Raw genomic sequence first — 18,865 nt, 5'->3', positions numbered from 1 at the left:
CAAATATGAGAATGAGAAGTCGTAAGATGAGAAAGCGCGTTCTTATTTTTTAAAGAGTACATCAATGGTAATGTGAGCTGCATGTCGATGATGGGTCTACCGGAGAGATTGGTATATGTACTAGTAATAGTTATTTTGATACTAATCTGAATACTTCAGTACCATTTGCAGCAGCTATAAGTGAGATATATAGTACAAGATAGTGAAAGAGAGAGGGAAACATTATATTCTGTATGAAGTCAATTCCCTTCTAATTTCAGATTTAAGTTAGACTCGAGTATCATCTTAGTCCCTCGAGTCGCTCTCATCCGTGGAATCTGTCACGTTTCTCCTTTTTTATGAGTCCCTGGTCAGATAGCCATGTACGAACAAAATTAATTAATCATTAACAGAAAGGAAATGCGACCATTCTTTTATTCACTAAGCATTCATATTCTCTGAATTTATTCAATGCTGGTTCTGTGGGAATAAGGGTTGCTAAAATATTCAATTAAATATTTTATACGTCTTAATTTTGAAAACCTTTCTTTCCATTGTCTCAGTAAATTACTTTTTTTTATTTAAAAGTTATTAGATATGCAATTACCATTTGATACCTTCCTCAATAAATTATTTTTTAACTTAAAATTTGATAGACATGCAATTACCATTTAATACATTTCTTAGCAAATAAATTTTTTATTTAAAATTTGATAGAAATGCCATTATCATTTATTACCTTCCTCAGCAAATTACTTTTTTTATTTAAAATTTCATTGATATGTAATTACCATTTGATACCTTCCTCAATAAATTTTTTTTAGCTTAAAATTTGATAGACATGTAATAGCATTTGATATCTTCCTCAGAAAATTATTTTTTTATTTGAAATTTGATAGACATGCAATTACCATTTGATACTTTCCTCAGCAAATTATTTTTTCTTTAAAATTTGATAACATGCAACTTCCTCGATAAATTGTTTTTTAATTTACAATTTAATAGACAATATTTTAAAATCCTTATGCCGTTCTGTTCATTGTGGAATGTGTTTTGAATAATTTTCTTTACATTATCTAAAATTTAAACATTATTTTAAAAAACATAGAAATGGTTAAACTTCAACTAATACAAAAACTTTAACGGCAACATCAGTGTCTTTATACAAAAACTTACTTGTTGACATTAAACATTTCTATTTAAAATATGAGAAAAGTGAGTAGAAACATTCAACATTGCAACACAGAATATTTTTCATAATTTTAGTGATAATATCTGAAAGGATTATTCAGCCAAGATTTCTCTGATTACAAAAATAGTGCACTAACATAAGAAATTAATTTAAGCACGATAAGAATAACTTATTTTTATACATTCAGTTATATTACAAGAAAAGCCAGCAGTCCTTAAAAAGTAGACACAATTAAAAAAATCTATCTTCATCATAACTTACTTGTGAGGTTAAGTCTTAGTTGTAAGTAAAATAAATTTCAAAAAGTTAATTAACCCTTTGCACCCGGATGGCGACTCTCACTCACCATACAAGACGGTGCATCCTTTTGACGTTTTATTTATTTATTAATTTTTATTGTTAAAAATGCCTACAGAGTTGCAAGAAGATGTCGATTACTATTTCGGGGTAATTCAACTTAAAACAAATATATAAACAAAGTAGGTATTAGGGAGAATAACTATGCATCGAATTACTTTTCCGAGTGAAAAGGGTTAAACGCTTACTTTAAATAAAAACCTACACTCTATGGAAATAAAGCTAGAAGTTCACACTTATATCATCAACAGCTGAAAAAATTCAAGGATGAAATATTATTGACAATAATGAAAATGATGCGGGTTTCACTTCAGCAATGAATTATGCTATGTTGTTATAAAATATGTTTAAAATATTTTTATTAAATACTGGAAAAAATTTAACGATAAGAATTGTTGCAATGAAAAAGATAATTTTAAAAATTTTAAAATGATATAAAAATTAATTCTGTGCCGTAATATTTTCTGAAATAATTGCTAAAAAATCTAAAATTTTGTTTAATTTTTAATTAATAGAAATTTTAACTGAAATTTCGAAACAATTGGTTCGACATGCATACTCTTACCTCTATATTGTGTACTAGCCGCCTTTGGCGACCAGCCGGTTCGCCACTCTTAATGTTCGTTAAAATTTTAATAATTAAATATTTTATGTAACTCCTATTTTAATAGCTTCTTCATCAAAATATTTTAAAACTTCAAATTTTGATTGTCATATAATTCATTCATAATATTATAAAGGCCTTCAGTCATAACGTAATATGTATCTCTCTAATTTTCTGTTAGCACCCGTAGAATTTATGCTTTAAATTAAAGTGGAAAGAATTAATCTTCAATTAATATCATAATATTTTTTACTGAAACAAAGCATTTTTTTTTATAATCTGATTACTGAAAATAGAGTCACTCAGCGTTTAAACTTTATGGGCACTAAAGAATATCTTTTTTAATTTATTTAATATCTCAAGAATTTGTCAACAAAATTTTCTTAGATTCATTATGAGCAGATCGATTCATTAACAATGTTTAATTTTAAATGCATCAAACATTAAGAAAATAAACAGAATCGTTTGAAATAATCCGCCGAAAAATGTTAAACCTAGCCTCATTACTGTTGGGAGAAAAAAAAACTGAAGCCTTACTCATTTGGCGGTGGGGAAAATTGAAGATTTTTTTGGCGGAAAAGTTGGCGGTGGGGAAAATGAAAGATTTTTTTGGCGGGAAAGTTAGTTTTTAATTAATAATTAAAATTATAATTAAAAATTCGAAAAAAGGAACCCCAGGTGCGCATTCCCAACCTCCAAGGTATACATGTACCAAATTTGGTAGCTGTAGGTCAAACGGTCTGGCCTGTAGAGCGCCAACACACACACACACACACACACAATGAGCTTTATTATAAGTATATAGATATGTTCTTAGTTTGGTAGTAGCTCTAGGTCTAATGGTTGGAGTGGACAAACCAACCCACACATATATGCACAATCATCTCTTTTATTATTAAAGATTGAGATAGATTTATTTTGACGTTTCTATATTGAACTCATTTTTAAAGTTTTCATACATGCACTATTTTTAAATCAAATATAACATTTGTTTTTTGAAGTAAAAGAATCCTTCTGGGAATATTTTAATCAAAAAGAAAATAATTTTCAATTAAACTATGAATGTTTGAACTAAATATGAGACTACTTAAATTACTATCAAGATTTCGTGTTCACTGCTCAGTAATATAGAAAACCCATTTTAAAAGAAGAAGCCACGAAAATGAGGTTTCAGACCCGGATATTAATATCATGCAGTTGATTACTGTTGCCTCTTTTTTAAAGCAAGACGAAAATTTGCGATTTAATCTTCCTTATGCATAGTGAAGTCCTGTAAATGATTGGAAATAAAATGAAATAATCAAAGTTCAGTTTTGTAAAAAGAAGTCATAAAATTTCTGTGAAAGTATTTCTTTTTAAATAAAATCGATTATTGAATATTAGCTAGTCATGAAATGTTTTCAAACTTAAATTAAAGTTGGAAAGTAATTAGCATAATTTATTTTTGTCCCCGTTTACATCTATTTTATTTATTTATTTATTTTTATTACCGAAATCGTTTGCAAGATGTTTGAAATAGAATTTTGTTACAGCACATTTTCCTATACTGAAAAAAATTTTAACTTATCGTTTTTATTTTAAAATAATATATTATAAAAAAATCCTGTAACTCAACTAAATAAAATGGAATAAAATCTTTCGCAGTAATGCAACAGAAACCATAAATATGCTGAAAAAAAAGTTTAACTTGCCGCTTTCATTATTAAATAACAAAATTGAAAATAATTCTGCAATGGACTGATATAAAATAAAATAAACCTTCTTTCAGTATTGCAACAAAATATATAATTTTAGATTCTAAGAGTTTCTGTGTTCTTTTAGCTTAAGTTCTTTATTTCTTTTTAAGTAAAGTGAATAATTTATAGTTGGAGAAAAAGAAATGTTATAAATTCTATCCTGGTTTAAGAGCTGAAAATGGATTATATCCAAGAGTTTCTCTTTATTTATTTAGAATGCCTTTCTCCGTTTTCTGAAGTTATTTACTCAACTGATTTTCTAGAGGCTTGAAAAACAAATTTGTTACAATATATTTAAAGAATGTCTGAATAAGTATTTAATTACCGTTTGTATTTTGGAACTATGGTAAAATCCAAGAATTAAGCTTTTATTAAAACCATTTAGCGATTGTATAATAATGAATAATTTGATTTTATTAAATAATGACTACAGCAAATACTAATTTCAAAACAATCTTAAGAAAATGTAAATTTTTCCAAAGGTTACATCAGAAATCCATTAAAATTAGATTTGGGAATACGGGGAAGCATATATTATAAATCGATTTAAATTAGTACAAATGTAACGGAAATGTTAAAGTGGTAAATATTCCATTACTTAAATAAATGTTATAATAATGGTTGTTCTTTAGGAGTTTTTATCTAATTCAAATCCTATTTAATTCTTGAAATGTTTGCATTCTATGTTTAGAAAAGTTGCGACTTTATATTTTTCATTAAAATATTCATAAAAATGACTGATTTGGCAAAAAAAAAAAAAAAAAAATCTAAACTTCATTTGCTTTATTAATTCAGTAGCGTAATCATCTAGCCTCGTCTAAAACAAATTGACACACTTTTATTTATTAAAATTAATTTTATTAATCTTTATTTTTTCACGATGTTATGTACAGTATTTTTAATGTGGTTTATATTATAATTTAAGGTGTAAACTAAATTAAATTAATTCAAAAACTAAATGGTTTCATGAATTCTGCCATGAATACTATAAACTTAATCGTGTAATGCAATAAAAAATAACAGATATAAGTATTTTATATATTAATTTTTTCCATTTTATTTTAACTCCTTTAAATAGAATATAAGTTTTTTAAGCTTATATTGTAGTTCTTTTATGCAAAAAAAAAAAATGTTAAGTAATTACTTTTATTTTAACAGAATATAACTATAAAAGGAATTATAAAATTAATTTACTTTTTGTAAAATTTATTCCAAGTAAAACAAAACTTATTGATAATTCAATTTCAATGTGTTTTAACTAATAACATTAAATGAATTCATTCATTTCCTTTTCTGTTTATTGAAGTCTATTTTTTATATGTATTGCTACAGACAAATTTGAACTATATGAACTATTATTTTTACGAATACTTTTCTGGCATTTTTGCGTTAAAACGTGATTTACTATTAAAAATTTAAAACTAAATCATATATAAACATATTTTTAGCTTAAATGTTTTATACAGCGGCAAAAGCATATTACATTGCAAAATAGCATATTCAATCTAAAGATTTAAAAAATCATTTTTTCTAATTGAATTAATTAATAACATCTTTTACAAAATTTAATAAAAGTTTCGAACTAATTTCGGTTTCTTTACATATCTGAACTTTTAAATAAGATTTTATTTGGTTTTTAATTAATTGAATTAGTAAATTATAATTAAAGAATGAAAAAAATAGTTTGGTTTAAATTATTTAGTTGTTGAATACTGCGAATTTTAATAAGCATTTCTTTTAAGCAGTTTTTAGTTCTTTTTAAACTAAACTATATTCTTGAAAAGTAGAATTAATTAAATTTCCATTTTCAAAAAACACGACTTATTTTTCTAAAATTATTTCTACACGGTATTTTTTTTATCTGCAATATCTTCCCCCTCTTCTTCTTATACAAGAAAACTTCGAAGCAAAATACTTTTTTCGCTGAAAACTTTTCCTTATTTAAAGTTAATTAAGTAAGTATTCTAATCAATGAAAACAAGATTTTCCTGGAATCCAATAATTATCGGGGCTAACTTAGAGTCTTTTTACTAGTTAATAATTCTCCTTCTGTTAATAGTTAACTTCTGGAAGCAGCTTTTTATGTTTATTTCTGCGTCTTCTTATTGAAACTAATGCCCATTTTGTTTCTTCTAGGGTTCGAGTGGAGTTTTACGTAAATGAAAATAATGTGAAAGAAAGGCTTCAACTCTACTTCTTCAAAAACCAAAGTTCGAGTAAGTATTGTTTTTATGCAAAGTATTGCTTTTTCTAAACATATATTTTTAGTTAACAGTTAAGCTTCTTGAACTCTTTGTCTCAAAATCTTGTCAGTTAAACAATCAGTTCTTCGAGATTAGCAGGTATAATATTAAATTTTAATTGTTTGTACAAGATAAAAAGAATCCAAACTGACTTTTTCTTTACTTATTACTTTACTATATGAATAATCATAGAGTAAATTTGATGACATTTGAAGTATATGCCTGCAAGTGGGGAGGGGGATATAGCAGTTAAAGTAGGTTAAATTTGTAAATAATTATTTAATTAAAATTTGAGAAAATTGCCATCGATAGAATAGATCTAACAAATTTCAATATTAGTTATGTAACATTCCTTTCTAATCCAGTACTTTGATAACAGAGAGGCATGGTACATTCAATACCTTAATAAGGAAGAAAATATATTTAGAAATAAATAGATAATATATTCAATTGGTTGTATTTTTATAGATAAGTGAAATATACTTTTACAAATTAATGCTAAATATAACAAATTAAATAAGGGTTTGAATAATAATACGAAAGCTACCAACGCCTCTCTAAGCTCCTAGAATGAATTAAACGACCGTCATTGTGACAATATGGAGGTAGGTAACGAAGATTCAGTCATAATGGCCACTATACAAACTCTCCCTCAGCAGGTACTTTCCGTCAAGGAAGTAGGGGAAATACCATCTTATGGTCTTAAAACAATCCGGGAAGAGAGAATTAACTACCAAATTGGATGCTTTACATTTACTTATTTCAGCCTTCCCTAAATGGGCCAGAAATTTGGGTACCTTAATCCAAATTTCCATAAACGACAGTCCGACCCTCCACTAAGGCACACAGAAAAAAACTGACTGACTGGACCGCCGCGACAGCAACACTGACAGGAACTGTGGTTGAGACCTAAGGACCATCAAAGGTCACAGTACAACCCTGCCTGTAGGAAGTACGTCCCGTCATCGTTAGGAGGTAGCCGACCTCACCATTTCTGTACCTACCATAGTAGAGAGAACAAACTATCAAACCGGAAGTTTCTCATCCTGAGGTGCGCCCCCGGGTGGGTAAGGAAATTGGATATAAATTTAAAAATAATTATCATTTCCAAATTTATTATCATTATTCTTCGAAATTTATTAAAAGATTCGATTAAAAAAATATTGTGCAACGTTCAAATCATGCGATATGTATCTTCATATAATAAATCGAAACATTTCAGATAGGATCATCTCCTAAATGTCTTTCATTTTTTTTCTTTACAAAAATTAGAGTTAAACTTAAATTCCAATTTCAAAATCAATTTATCAGTGAATGATATAGCAGTAACTAATAATATATGAAGACTTAGTAGCTCAAGAATATACAGTGAAACATATCAAGAATATACAGTTATCTTGAACGGAATTAGTTTCCAGCAGGAGTTGTCAATATGCCCAGTAAAAGAAACAGAGGAAGGGGTCTTTCCAAAACTTTCTCGCAAGCATTCTAATAAACTTGTCGTGCCAGAGAACGCCTTACATAGCACTGGCATGCAATGGTTACAAAATATTAACTTTTGGCGCGAATTTAACATTTTCCTGAATTTTATCGTGTCATCCTTGGCGAGTTATTTGGCGATTAATCCCTGGCATATGCTTAATAGTATACGTAAATCGAATTTGTTCTTTCGCAAGCTTTTCTCAATTGATTAAAACAAAAAATTGACACAAAACTGCACCTGTAGTCACAAAATTCCATACCAAATTTGATGCATTCAAGTCAATGCATTTTTGAATTATCGCATTTACATTTTTCTGAAAGTGCAGACCGACAGACAGACAATCCTAATTGGATTTGGCTCAGAAATTGGTAGACATCTACACTAAAATATGTGTATCAAATCTCACTTATCTAGCTCTCTTCGTTCTTTAGTTATCGTTATAACTTATATTCTGACAGACAGACTTACTCTGAATGAAGTTTGCTCTAAATTCTGATATAAATCTACAAATTTGGTTTTAAGCCTGTGTACCAAATTTCATCCCTCTAGCTCAAAGCGTGTTTGAGTTATTTTTGTCACAGACAGACAGATGGACGAACATTATCTAAAATTGTGTTTTTCGAATTCAGGGAGGCCTAAACAGTGGAGATTCGTCCAATATCTGGTTCGAATTTTTTGCCAATTACTATACTTTCTCTGTGGTACGTATACGAGAAAGTAATTGTCGCTCACCATACATTTCATTTATTTTTGTAGGGAACCCGTTTCTCACCAATATAAATTACTTCCGAAATGCTATTTCAGAGAAAAAGTAAATGGAAACAAAATCATGTTTCCTTGCTTTCGAAAAATCCATTGTAGAAAAAAAATTTACTTAATAATAAAAGTTGACCAGTAATCCATGCGTAACAGAAATTGACCAGATCATTTTTTTCCATCCTCTTTTGCTATCGTGAAGGGAAAAATTCTAGTTCGAAAACTTTGTCGTGATTTTGAGAACAAACGGTCGGATTTACAAAATGACAGTCAAATATAATAGAATCCGACCCACTGCAAACGGAGGTTAGAAGTGGGTGGGGAAAAGGAAACTGAGTTCCAAAGAGAAAATCCAGGAAATAAATTCGGAGGATATGGTGGAGTCTTTGGGCAGTTGTCCAGCATCCATAAGTGAGCTTTCAGGACTCTATGTTTAAGGTCATTACCTTGATACAACTTGAATGCGGATTGAATTCCAAGATTTAGGGAAGACGTTATCAAGCTTTCTTTCAGAATATTCATATATTTATATTGATCTTTAAGATTTCCAATGAAAACTGAAATTTCCCTTTACAGAAATAGAAAAGCATCCCAAAATCATTATGGTTTCACTTTCATGTTTGATGATAGATAGATGAAACAGATGAGTTTTTCTTTGAGATTTCTTCTTACTGTTATTCGCCAAATCAGAGCAAAGTTATTAAATTTTTATTCATTCGCAAAAGCGATACATGTTTCTCTTCCATGGATTTTGCAAAAATCAGATGTAACTTCCTTGTTCTTTCATTGAAGAACAATTTTTTTCCAGCACCTGTAATGTTGTATCCCTGTGATTTGAAAACTCGTCCAACAATTTTTTTACTATTCATTACTATTATTGCAAATCTTTTTATTTTTTTATACTAAGTATATTGTAATGTCCTGATCTAGACTGATCAAATAACGAAGCAGAATTTCCAGACAATTCTTTATTTTACAGCTCTATATATCCAAAGAACAACTTGTTCTAATCTTGGTTAAATAAATAGATATTTACACCTGTAGTAGGAGATACAACAGTCAAAAGCGGAGGTTTTCCTTGAAACTCAGTTCTTTATCTCGTCAACACGACCATTTGAGGGGTAGTTTTTCAGACTCCGAACTCGTGGACGTAGTCCAACAGTTCCTGTAATTCGTTTCTTCTCTCCTCCCTAAAAAAAAAAAAAAAAAAAAAAAAAAAAAAAAAAAAAAATCCGCGCTTTATTGCAGCGACAATCTCCGCCTCTTAATTTACATTGGTCATTTGAGCTCTCCTTCGGCCAATCGCGGTTCAGCCATATACTCTTTCAGCGGCGCCAGTGGGTCGTGGGAAGGTCCTTTCACAAAGAGAAACATCTAGCATCCAGATGTTCGGACACCCCTTTCTCTTTGAACGTACTGTCAATACCTCTGGGACGAGGAATTCCATATGTGGTCTTTCATTGCAGTCGCTAATGAACAGATGCGAGACCACCCAGGTGAAAAGATCCACCATCTAGCTATCTCGAGGAGTTTAGTAAGTAACAGCGATGACACAATGAATCAGTACAACACAATGTCTTATCAGTACTGGGAACGGGGAATATTACAATATCACATATTGATTACTCCGACTCCCTGAGGTAAACGGATAAAATCTGAATGACTGGACAGCCTCGACAATATCGGCGGGAACTAAAATTGAGTCCTAAAAGCCACGACCGGCTACGGTACTATATTTCCCTTGGAAAGAACGTTCCGTCATCTGTAAGAGGTAGTCGACCCCATACCATTTCTTTACCCACCTGGAAGGTGAGAACCAACCAAAATACCGAATATCATCATGCCCATATCTGATGACTCGAGATTTTAACAAATCTCCAAGTTATAGATCTTTCTGAGTTCGAAAACCACATTTTTTGAAAATACTTGTTTATCTATCCAACTGTCTACGACAAAGATAACTTAAAATTGCTTTGAAGAAGACGAATGAAATTTGGTATGGGGTCTTAACACTAAATTTGTAAATTTCTATCAAGTTTTGTTTAACCCTTTAAAGGGCCATTTTTCTCTAGTCATATTATGTTAAAATATTTTTAGGCTTGAAATCAGAATAAGAAAAGGGATTCATTTAGCTTATTAGATACATTTAATTTGATTAATTAATTAATTTGGTTAATTAATAATTAAGCATCAAATCAAGACACATCATTTTGTGTGAGATAAAGAACTGAAGCATCTCAGTTTCTGTCTTTCTAAAAAAGTTTGTCAGAACTTATGCCAACTTACATCATTTCATACAAAGATTGATACATTTGGTGGGAAGCATACTTCCCACGGCTTTAGAAAGGGTTAAAGGAAGTCTATCTATCCATCTGTTCAAATATAACTTAACACGATAACTACAAAACGGTAGGAGCTATCTCGGTAAAATTCAGTACACTGATTTAACATCTATAGTGTCGACACCCAATCAATTTTGAGCCCAATCCAATAATGGCTTGAACGTCCGTCTGTCTATACTTTCAGAAGCATATTAACACGCTAACTCAAAAATGCAAAAACTTAAATATATGAACTTTAATATGTGATTTTACGACTACAATTGCGTTCTGTGTAAATTTTGGATGCAATCGTTGGGGAAAAAATATAAATTCAATTTTCCGATACTATTAACCGCATGCCAGATATAAATCGCGCTCAAAAAAAAAATCCCGTAGGATGACACGATAGATTCAGAAAATGCTAAATTCACGCTAAATGGTAATATTTCCTAATTATTGTAAACCAATGCTGAACATTTTCATTCTCTGTCTTATCAAAAGTTCACAATATTTTGCGGAATATGAGAGATAACATCTTTATACAGAATATGCAAGAAAGTTTTGAGAAGACCACTCCCATTTGTTTCCAATTCTGCACTCTTCAAAATTAATAATATTGTTAATTAATAAAATTAATAATATATCAAAATTAATAAATTAAATAAATTTCACTGCACTCTTGAATTTTTCTTGGTTGTATACCTGATAAATTTTCGATTCCTGGGAGTCAGTTTATTGAATTTTCAAAAATCCAATTTCAGTTTCCATGCTTTATAATATCAAATACAGATGAATGACTCTGACTTTAACAAGTTTCGCATTAATTCTGATGCTTTTATCATTCTTTAAAATTTTCTATGATTAAATCCTTTGTAGAATTTATTGTAACTTTGTAGCTCTCGGTCATGTTCAGTTCTAATATTGAATGTAAACAACTTTACATGGAGTAGTAGTAATTTCAAAAAGCAGACGATAATATTTGGCATATATTTATTTCCATTTATAATAAAAAGTAACAAAAAATAACATTAGTCAAAAAATTTAGTAATGTTTCAAGTATACATTTACTAGCTTTTAATTATTTTTAACACTTTCTCAGTAAATTATATTTAAAAAAAAGCATTGAATTTATTTTTGCCACAATATGTAGGCTTTTTCTTTTATTAAAGACAAACAAAACTTTATATTAAAAGAATTTGCAGTAAATCCTCAAATCTTTAGATGGTATTTTTTAAAAATAAGTTCCAAAAACACAAATGTTCAAAAATAAATACGAGTCACGGTAATTTAAAAAGGCAATAAATCGCATTGTGTACTGTAAAATGTTATTCGCTGCATTTTATTAAAAGAAGAATAGTTGCAAATTATAATAATTAATTTCTTCAAATATGTATCAAATGCATACGATAAATTTTTAATTCTTACCGGCTTGATAGAATCTTTTGGCATTTGCTTAAAAACTTCAAAGATTTTTAAAAATATAAACTTTATAATAAACCTGTTTGTACTTTTATTTTTATAATATTTAATATTGTTTATTTTGCAATAAATTCTGAATTATTCCATAGAAATAAAGTCATGATCTAGGGTTACTCTAATATTGAATACCTCATTGTTTTATCTGAGGATTGAAAAGAATTTGAAAACAGTAATCTTGATGATAAGGAATCGACATTTGTCTTTCAGTTTTCAGATTGATTTTTAATTATTTTCTTTTTTTTTCCGATAATGTTTTCTGATTTTAAAAATTAAATCAATTTATTTCCATTAGCATAATCACAGAATAAAATACTTTTTTTAATCATTATTCAATAATATTTATGGCCAATATGAATATGAGCTGTGTCCATAGAAGGTTTAATAATGTTAAATGCACATTTAGAATGCATAATCTTTTAAAAAGTAGCTCTAAGGTAGATAGTTATTTAGGTAGTTAATCGTATTATAGAAAGTTTACGAATCTCGTTAAGTGACCAATGAAAGTTAAGATTCAGTGGTAGACTATTTTGTACTGAAACAGACCGAAGTGTTTTTTTTTTTCTTCCTTTTAACTTTTTTTTTTTGTGTTCTATGAAAAATATTTCTAATATTTGCTCATTAATTGATTGTAATCTCATTTCTTAATTTATTTTGCATATCAGGATTAATAACATTTATATCTAAGCTACACTAGAAGATTTCAATTAATAATTTTTTCCTACCATTTTATTTATTTTTCATAACTAAAAATAGACAAACTACCTTCGTTTTTACCCCATACTCTTCAGAATTCAACAGGCTAATATATCATTTTGAAAAAATAATCGTTTTGTCTTAACTAAAACATATATTACTAATTATATAACTAAACATATATAACTATGATGTTATTATTTTCCTGAGAATTTAAACAGCAAATGTAGAATTTATTTTTTCCCTAACCAATCATCTAGTTTTTCTGGAAATTTGAAACGATGTCTAGTAAGGAAACAAAATTGAAATATATATAAAATAAAATGCATCGTTTATTTAAATGCACTTTAGTAATTAAAAATGCGTTGTCCTTAACTTGGTAAATACATTCCACTTGAACAAATCTACATTATTTGGCAGAAAAATATGCAAAGCTAAAAATTGGATGCAACTACTATTACAATAGTAAAATAAAAACATTTCTACCATTTCCCGCACTGAATGATAGCGACCCAGACGAAGGCGAGGAGGTTGGGGTATCGACCTTGACCTTCTACATCTACTTCTTTTCGGGGGGGGGGAGGGGAATGTGTTTCTAACCCCTGGAAGAAATCCCTACCCCACAAGTGTTGGTTTATTGCAAAGCGTTTCTGCTTGGCAAAAATAAAATGGTTGCTGCAGCTGCTGTGACAGGTAATTCAAGAATTTTCTCAATCTCGTTGAATCAGGGTAATGGTTGGAGATTACTTAGCTAAGTTTGATGTTCTGTTACAGTTTTCAGTTATTTTTCTTTCTGAAAATGAAGGTAACATCCAGATAGGCAAAGAAATTTCGATATTCCGAACTTTTATACCCTCCAACTGTTTTCTTTATAATAAAAGAAGTAACCTTCAGATGGGCATGGAAATTTTTATGTTAGGTTACAATTTTGAGATTTCCCTTTTCCATGAAAATGAAATTTATAACCAGATGCATATAAAAATGTTCATCAATTTAATTTTTGAATTCTCCGTATCTCTTACATAAGGAGGGGTTAACGTTCCGATGAGATTTTATGCAGAATTAATTTCAAGGTTCCTCCTTTCCGATTTTCAAAATCAGATAAGGTTTATCGAATTTAATTTAATAAATATGTACACCGTTTTAAGTGCATATTATATCTAAAAAGCTTATTTTATATCTAAAAATATTTATATCTAAAAAAATTAAGCGTATTTTATATCCAAAAAATTTAGGATATAAAACTACAAAACTTGCAAAGGGTTGTCAGCTGAGAATATAGCATGTTTTTGTAATTCAATGAAAGCGTAAATAAAATTCTTTGCAAAAACTACATATAATAATTATAATTTCGAGGGCTTTAGAAACCAAAAATTGCGGAGCTCTAAGGCAATTGCCTACTTTACGTATTTAATAATCCTGCTCGCGCTTAATTAAATGAAGACTCGACACTCTACTACAGTAAATAGTAGTACAAATAAATGAAAACTGTGATTACGAGCGATTTAGCTATTATTGATCTCCCTATGATGTGAATTGATTATATTATTTCATTAAAGTAGGTGACTACATTCCAGATGAATTTTTTGAAAAACGTTCAAAAATAGTTCTCTTTTTGAATATTTGTATTATAAAAAATTGAAAAATATCTGTGAAAACAAAATATACCAATTAAGTGGCAAAAGTGTTTTCAAAAATTAGAAAAAAATTATTATTATTATTATTTTTTTTGGCTAAAGACCGGTTTAAAGCAAAAAATCTTCTAATTAAGATCTATATTAAACAATCTGCCTAAAATTTTGAAGATGGCTTAAGAAATAAATTATCTAGTTTCTGACTGAAAAAACTACCTGTATTTCCATCCATTATTAAGGTTCGTCTAATAAATGATACGAAATTTTCAATTTTTTTTTTCTCAATGTGAAACACTAAAACAACTATAAAATATTTCTAAATGAATCGATTACTTGTTCTCAAGTTCAGGAACTTCAGAACATATTGGGGAATTATTATACCAAATTTGAACAAAAAAATATGCAGGATGAAAAATAACATTAAAACATATGTAAAAAATTCAAACAAAAAACAAACAAACAAATTTAACAATTCTCCGTACAAATACAATTTAAACAAAAAAAATTAATAAAGATAAAAATTAGTGTAAATTCCCAAAAGAATAGATTTAGAAATAAAATTCTAAAGATTTTATGAAGAAAACTGTTCAGCATTAAGAATATTAATTTTTTTTTTTAATTCACAATTTCGCAATAAATCGACTTTATAACGTAGTCATCTATCTTAAATGTATAATCATGTACTTTAACAATGAAAATAGTTGATTTTTTAAAAATATTTTTTGAAAAGAATAGAATAAAAAATTAATTTTGTTAAATATAGCAGGCTGATTCTGTTATGTATTTTCAAATGCAATAACGCATTATTACTAAGTTTCCTATATGTCCTTTTTATCTACTGAGCATTTTAATGGATTTAATATACACCATACCACGTACACGACGGTTTTTCGATGGAATGAAGTTTCGATACTGGGGCTAAAGACCGCATCACCAAACCACAGCAACCTTCTCTCTCAAAAAAAAGTCTAACAAGAATATTCTTTTTTCTTTCCCATATGACAAGGCTGATCACTGTCTATTCTTTGACTACCTTGACATTCGAGTATAGTTCTTTTGACTTCTTTCTCTCAATTAAAAAAAAGTCTAATAAGTATAGTCAGGAAAAAGTCTAACAAGAATATTCTTTTTTCTTTCCCATATGACAAGGCTGATCACTGTCTATTCTTTGACTACCTTGACATTCGAGTATAGTTCTTTTGACTTCTTTCTCTCAATTAAAAAAAAGTCTAACAAGTATAGTCAGGAAAAAGTCTAACAAGAATATTCTTTTTTCTTTCCCATATGACAAGGCTGATCACTGTCTATTCTTTGACTACCTTGACATTCGAGTATAGTTCTTTTGACTTCTTTCTCTCAATTAAAAAAAAGTCTAATAAGTATAGTCAGGAAAAAGTCTAACAAGAATATTCTTTTTTCTTTCCCATATGACAAGGCTGATCACTGTCTATTCTTTGACTACCTTGACATTTGAGTATAGTTCTTTTGACTTCTTTCTCTCGATTAAAAAAAAGTCTAACAAGTATAGTCAGGAAAAAGTCTAACAAGAATATTCTTTTTTCTTTCCCATATGACAAGGCTGATCACTGTCTATTCTTTGATTACCTTGACATTTGAGTATAGTTCTTTTGACTTCTTTCTCTCGATTAAAAAAAAGTCTAACAAGTATAGTCAGGAAAAAGTCAAACAAGAATATTCTTTTTTCTTTCCCATATGACAAGGCTGATCAAACTATTCTTTGACTACATTGACATTTGAGTATAGTTCTTTTGACTTCTTTCTCTCGATTAAAAAAAAGTCTAACAAGTATAGTCAGGAAAAAGTCTAACAAGAATATTCTTTTTTCTTTCCCATATGACAAGGCTGATCACTGTCTATTCTTTGATTACCTTGACATTTGAGTATAGTTCTTTTGACTTCTTTCTCTCGATTAAAAAAAAGTCTAACAAGTATAGTCAGGAAAAAGTCTAACAAGAATATTCTTTTTTCTTTCCCATATGACAAGGCGGATCACTGTCTATTCTTTGACTACCTTGACATTTGAGTATAGTTCTTTTGACTTCTTTCTCTCGATTAAAAAAAAGTCTAACAAGTATAGTCAGGAAAAAGTCTAACAAGAATATTCTTTTTTCTTTCCCATATGACAAGGCTGATCACTGTCTATTCTTTGATTACCTTGACATTTGAGTATAGTTCTTTTGATTTCTTTCTCTCGATTAAAAAAAAGTCTAACAAGAATAGTCAGGAAAAAGTCTAACAAGAATATTCTTTTTTCTTTCCCATATGACAAGGCTGATCACTGTCTATTCTTTGACTACCTTGACATTCGAGTATAGTTCTTTTGACTTCTTTCTCTCAATTAAAAAAAAGTCTAATAAGTATAGTCAGGAAAAAGTCTAACAAGAATATTCTTTTTTCTTTCCCATATGACAAGGCGGATCACTGTCTATTCTTTGACTACCTTGACATTCGAGTATAGTTCTTTTGACTTCTTTCTCTCAATTAAAAAAAAGTCTAACAAGTATAGTCAGGAAAAAGTCTAACAAGAATATTCTTTTTTCTTTCCCATATGACAAGGCTGATCACTGTCTATTCTTTGACTACCTTGACATTCGAGTATAGTTCTTTTGACTTCTTTCTCTCAATTAAAAAAAAGTCTAACAAGTATAGTCCGGAAAAAGTCTAACAAGAATATTCTTTTTTCTTTCCCATATGACAAGGCTGATCACTGTCTATTCTTTGACTACCTTGACATTCGAGTATAGTTCTTTTGATTTCTTTCTCTCGATTAAAAAAAGTCTAACAAGTATAGTCAGGAAAAAGTCTAACAAGAATATTCTTTTTTCTTTCCCATATGACAAGGCTGATCACTGTCTATTCTTTGACTACCTTGACATTCGAGTATAGTTCTTTTGATTTCTTTCTCTCGATTAAAAAAAAGTCTAACAAGTATAGTCAGGAAAAAGTCTAACAAGAATATTCTTTTTTCTTTCCCATATGACAAGGCTGATCACTGTCTATTCTTTGACTACCTTGACATTCGAGTATAGTTCTTTTGACTTCTTTCTCTCGATTAAAAAAAAGTCTAACAAGTATAGTCAGGAAAAAGTCTAACAAGAATATTCTTTTTTCTTTCCCATATGACAAGGCTGATCACTGTCTATTCTTTGACTACCTTGACATTCGAGTATAGTTCTTTTGACTTCTTTCTCTCGATTAAAAAAAAGTCTAACAAGTATAGTCAGGAAAAAGTCTAACAAGAATATTCTTTTTTTTTTCCCATATGACAAGCTAAACAAAAGATAGGGCTGTAAAAATCTAAAAAATGCCAAGAGTGAATCTTCCCTTACGTTATTCTTAACATTGCATAAATTATAAATTTAACAGTTACTTCTTCTTTCTTTACCTAACATTTGATGTCTGTTTTACATTTTCTTAAATTCGTAATGCCCGCATTCTGCAAGCTCAACTTTCACCAAATCGATAGACTGAAACATTCTCTTCCGCATTTTCTAACATCTCGAAAACTCTGTTGCAGGCTTGAAGGTGCGGATTTTTACTTTGGTCATCAAGCTACTCCTCTGCTTGCTGTATGTGATACGAGTTTTTTTAGACCGTGGACCAGATCACGCAGCCTGGTAAGTAGACTGAATATTTTATTGAAACAAGATTAAGCTCTAAGCCAAAAGGCGGATTAGTTTTATGATCTACCGCAGCAAAATGCGCTCGTAAAAGGAATTTTTACTGAAAATGGGAGGAAATTCTTCTTACTTCCGTGCGTGGTTCGCATTTGCTCTTTAAAGGCATGTGCTTAGTTCAGGAAGGTAGTGTTTGTTTAATGACCATACCCAATAGATACATGAATAGATATTTTTTGACTTTGGTTGTCGGTTGGGAAAAAAAGATTTTCTTTAGATTTACCAGTAAGTTTTCTCAATTTATCTTGTTTTTGAAAATTGGAAATTTTGTGCAAATGAAAGAAAATATATTCTTACAAATAAATAAAATATTATGTGTCAAGTATATCCATTTTTACCTTATCATATACACAATATAGAAAGAGTAACTATTGTAAACCATTAAAAACATTTATCCTTTAGATTTTTATGAATCTCTCTCTTTTACAACATGCTGAATCTGAAAAATAATGTTGCAACGGTTCGAAATCAACAACTCAATTTATATTTAATAAAAAATTTACATTAATAACATGATAATTATAAGGACACAAATATGGTCATTTTCTGATTTAAGTGATTCAAGAAATGAAAATAAAATAAGTGTGTGATTTAAAATTTTAGAATTTATTACCTACTGACTAAAAACGGTATCTATAGCACATATATATAATAAACTTTAATTCTCAGAAAAAAACTCTCTTTTAAGTA

At 29.2% G+C, this 18,865-nt stretch overlaps 1 protein-coding gene across 2 annotated transcripts in view; it reads left to right on the top strand.

Annotated features, from left to right (window-relative positions):
- LOC129972386 (potassium channel subfamily T member 1-like) overlaps window positions 1-18,865 on the top strand; it is a 452,573-nt gene that overhangs the window by 264,032 nt on the left and 169,676 nt on the right. For both annotated transcript variants that reach the window (XM_056086510.1, XM_056086511.1), the window contains exons 2-3: window positions 6,005-6,084; window positions 18,016-18,115. In XM_056086510.1, the coding sequence (XP_055942485.1) occupies window positions 6,005-6,084; window positions 18,016-18,115 (180 nt within the window). The remainder of the gene's footprint in view (window positions 1-6,004; window positions 6,085-18,015; window positions 18,116-18,865) is intronic.

The sequence above is a fragment of the Argiope bruennichi genome, chromosome 6 (genome assembly GCF_947563725.1).
Source record: "Argiope bruennichi chromosome 6, qqArgBrue1.1, whole genome shotgun sequence".
Classification (NCBI taxonomy): Eukaryota; Metazoa; Arthropoda; class Arachnida; order Araneae; family Araneidae; genus Argiope; species Argiope bruennichi.
This window is presented reverse-complemented; position numbering and strand designations above follow the sequence as displayed.